Genomic DNA, 3,373 nt, shown 5'->3' with positions numbered 1-3,373 from the left:
AAACGACGTAGTGTTCGATAAAATAATACAATTCTCTCCACCTGTATAAAATTCCCCGTTCCACCACTAATTCTAGTATAGTAATAATAGTAGTAGGAGGAGTAGAGGAATTAATAGGGACCAGGAGAAGGGCAAAATTGTGGGGCTAAACAAATAATTTTGGTAAAACATAAAGCACTGAATAATTACAGCAGCAGAGAACGAAGTTGATATAAATGTGAGATTTCCCTGTTGGTACCCTTATAAAAGGCAGCTTTCGATTCTAGGGTCTAACCCTTCTTTAAAAGCTCCACATCTCTCAAAAACCAAAACCATTTTTTAAAATAAAAAATTTTAAAGTTTGATTTTAAATTTTTAATGGAGGAGCATCTCAACCCTCTTGCTATCACTCATCTTCTTCAACACACTCTCAGAAGTTTATGCATTCATGAAAATTCTCAGTGGGTTTATGCTGTTTTTTGGAGGATCTTACCTAGAAATTACCCTCCACCCAAGTAAGCTTTTTTAATTCACTTTCAACAAATTTATTTGTTTTTCTATCGTCGGAAGGGAAAGGACTTGTGGAAAGAATTAAATTCCCGACCTAGCAGAATACTGCTTAGCACTTATACTATTGAGCTATAACTCGCTGGTCACTTTCAGCGAAATTAATCAACTAATTAATTTTTGATGATTAGATGGGATACTCAAGGAGCTTATGATAGGTCAAGAGGAAACAGAAGAAACTGGTAAACAAATAATAATAAGTTTATTTAATTAGTTTCTTCATGGTGAAATGAATAAATTAATTTAGTTTTATTTTATGTAAATGACAGGATATTGGTTTGGGAAGATGGTTTCTGCAATTTTTCAGCATCAGCAGCTGATCAGATGAACGGTAGTGATTGTCCGAGTTCATCGGTTTATGCAAACTGTGAATTTCAACCTTATCAAGGTCTTCAACCTGAGCTTTTCTTCAAGATGTCTCATGAAATTTATAATTATGGAGAAGGGTAATTAATTAAGTTTTTGATTATTTAAGGATGATTTAGCTTAATTTTTTTTTGATGAATAGCTAAATTTATTTTATGGATTAGTTTGATTTTAATTACGTTAATTGAACAGATTGATTGGTAAAGTGGCAGCTGATCATAGTCATAAATGGATTTACAAAGAACCAAATGATCAAGAAATTAATTTCTTGTCTTCATGGCATAACTCAGCTGACTCAGTAAGCAGATCTAACATTTTATACTACTAGCTACTTTCTGTTTCATGCTATTCTCTTTTAATTTTATGTAGCGCAGAAACTAAAACGCTAAAATAAAATATCTATTTCTATAATAAAAGCGTTTTCGAAGTGAAAATAAAATAACGAAACGTAGAAATCGACAAGTTTCGATGATATTATATATGAGAAAGAAAAGGGTGCATTTTTTCCTCATGATTCACATGTTTTCTTGCAGCATCCAAGAACATGGGAAGCGCAGTTTCAGTCTGGTATAAAGGTAATATTTTTTACAACATATATATGAATATAACAATAAGATCAATAGCACCACCAAATTAATTTTTATAAAAAAATTCAATAAGTCTATTTGTCTTCAAATTGATTGACAAATCTAATTATGTTAGCAGACTATAGCCTTGATTGCAGTTAGAGAAGGTGTTGTTCAACTAGGAGGCGTCCACAAGGTAATTTTACTTCTCTCTTCCGTATAATTGCACGGAAACAAATAAAAAACAGCAAAATAATATTATTTTAATAAAAATAGATTATATTAACAAAGTTTTAAAATTTTAAAAAGGGTTGTATTATTACCAAAGTAAAATATATTTACATATTAATAATTATAGCTTGGTTGTTAAATATATTATGATTTAAAAAAATTATCGATTTAATTCATTATTATTTTTAATATTTATCAAATACAAATTGATAATTTGTTTAAAGCTGCTATGAGACATTATTATACCTCCACATGTATGAAATTTTATTAGCTATAAACCAAATATGGATGTATTTGACAATATTTTAAAAATAATAAATTAAACTAATAAAATTTAAAATTCATGATATATTTGTCAAACGAGTTATATATTTTGTCTTTCTATATGTTAATTTCTTTCGTACTATTACACAGAAACAAAAAAAAGTTACAAAATGATATATCTTGTATGAGAAATATATAGGTTATAGATATAGTAAAGTTTCATAATTTCAATAAAAAAATTAATTTTTAAAAACGTAGCATTCGATAAGTTTCGGTATAATATTTATGTTATTATTTAATTTCTAATGAAAATGTGGGATTTTGACTGAAAGGTAATTGAAGACCTGAGCTATGTAGTTGTATTAAGAAAGAAATTCAGCTACATTGAAAGCATTCCCGGTGTACTCCTACCACACCCATCATCCTCTGCATTTCCCTACAAAGTTGATCTTGATCACCATGGCTACGCAGCACCACCAGACACGTGGCATTATCATCAAGCCGCCGCTACAATTGCACCGCCTCCGCCGTCCGATCATCAGTATTATCACGACCACCATTTAAACCATCAAATTCCATTCAAGATTACACCATCCATGAGCAGCCTCGAAGCCTTACTTTCAAAACTCCCGTCAGTTGTTCCGCCACCTCCACCGCCGCCGCCAGCTGGTAACTCCGAATACTGTAATAACTCTGATCAGCCGCAGTATGTATCTGAGTTCATGGGAATGGAGAAAATAACAAAGGAAGAGATTGAAGAAGAAGATTATAACAGAAGTCACCATGAACATGATCGTATCGGTGAGAGTAGCAGTTCCATGTCAGCTTACCGGAGACAGCAATTTCATCAGCACCATGGCCATGATTTGAATGTTACATCCAATAATGGGTATTTTGAATGATTTATATATTACTATATAAATGCATATATTTTATTGTATTGTTATATGCATAAATATTATATACAATTAGGGTATGTAATAATGTAGGGATGAAGCAGGAGTATTTTTTTCCTTAGTTTGTGGGTTATATTGCAAATGTTTCTTGTCTAAGGGCTTAGTTTTAGGTATGTTTGGCTACTGTGAAAGCTTTGTCCTAGTATATATTATTTATAAGATTTTTATATAAGATATCTCTAGAGTTTTTATTTGGCCAAACGCATCTTTAAATCTTTATATTTGTATATTTTATTTTGAATTTTTAGGTCATTTTTTTGTTCTAAAAAGAGTGTGCATTACACTCGATGTGAAACTTGGGTGAGACGAAATTTAAAGGGACCATATAAATAAAAATATATAAGTACATAGGCCTATAGAATAAAAAAAATCTGAATAAGGGACCAATTATATACAAATTTAAAAGTACAGGGACATTTTGTCATTTTTGATGTTAAAATTATT

At 30.7% G+C, this 3,373-nt stretch overlaps 1 protein-coding gene across 1 annotated transcript; it reads left to right on the top strand.

Moving 5' to 3' along the window:
- Positions 1–241: 241 nt before the first annotated feature.
- LOC126685878 (protein RICE SALT SENSITIVE 3-like) lies at positions 242–3,105 on the top strand. The gene is made up of 7 exons (XM_050379858.2): positions 242–494; positions 678–728; positions 816–992; positions 1,105–1,210; positions 1,446–1,487; positions 1,618–1,674; positions 2,306–3,105. The coding sequence occupies exons 1-7, from the start codon at positions 358–360 to the stop codon at positions 2,873–2,875; spliced, it is 1,140 nt and encodes a 379-aa protein (XP_050235815.1). The 5' UTR covers positions 242–357; the 3' UTR covers positions 2,876–3,105.
- Positions 3,106–3,373: the final 268 nt, after the last annotated feature.

This window comes from Mercurialis annua, linkage group LG6, assembly GCF_937616625.2.
Source record: "Mercurialis annua linkage group LG6, ddMerAnnu1.2, whole genome shotgun sequence".
Classification (NCBI taxonomy): domain Eukaryota; kingdom Viridiplantae; phylum Streptophyta; class Magnoliopsida; order Malpighiales; family Euphorbiaceae; genus Mercurialis; species Mercurialis annua.
The sequence above is the reverse complement of the archived record's forward strand: the minus strand, read 5'-3'. Positions and strand labels throughout refer to the sequence as shown.

Coding starts and splice junctions, on each gene's coding strand:
- LOC126685878 (XM_050379858.2), top strand. CDS start 358: ATGGAGGAGCATCTCAACCCTCTTGCTATCACTCATCTTCTTCAACAC. Junction 729..815: donor AGAGGAAACAGAAGAAACTG/GTAAACAAATAA, acceptor TGTAAATGACAG/GATATTGGTTTGGGAAGATG. Junction 1,211..1,445: donor GGCATAACTCAGCTGACTCA/GTAAGCAGATCT, acceptor GTTTTCTTGCAG/CATCCAAGAACATGGGAAGC.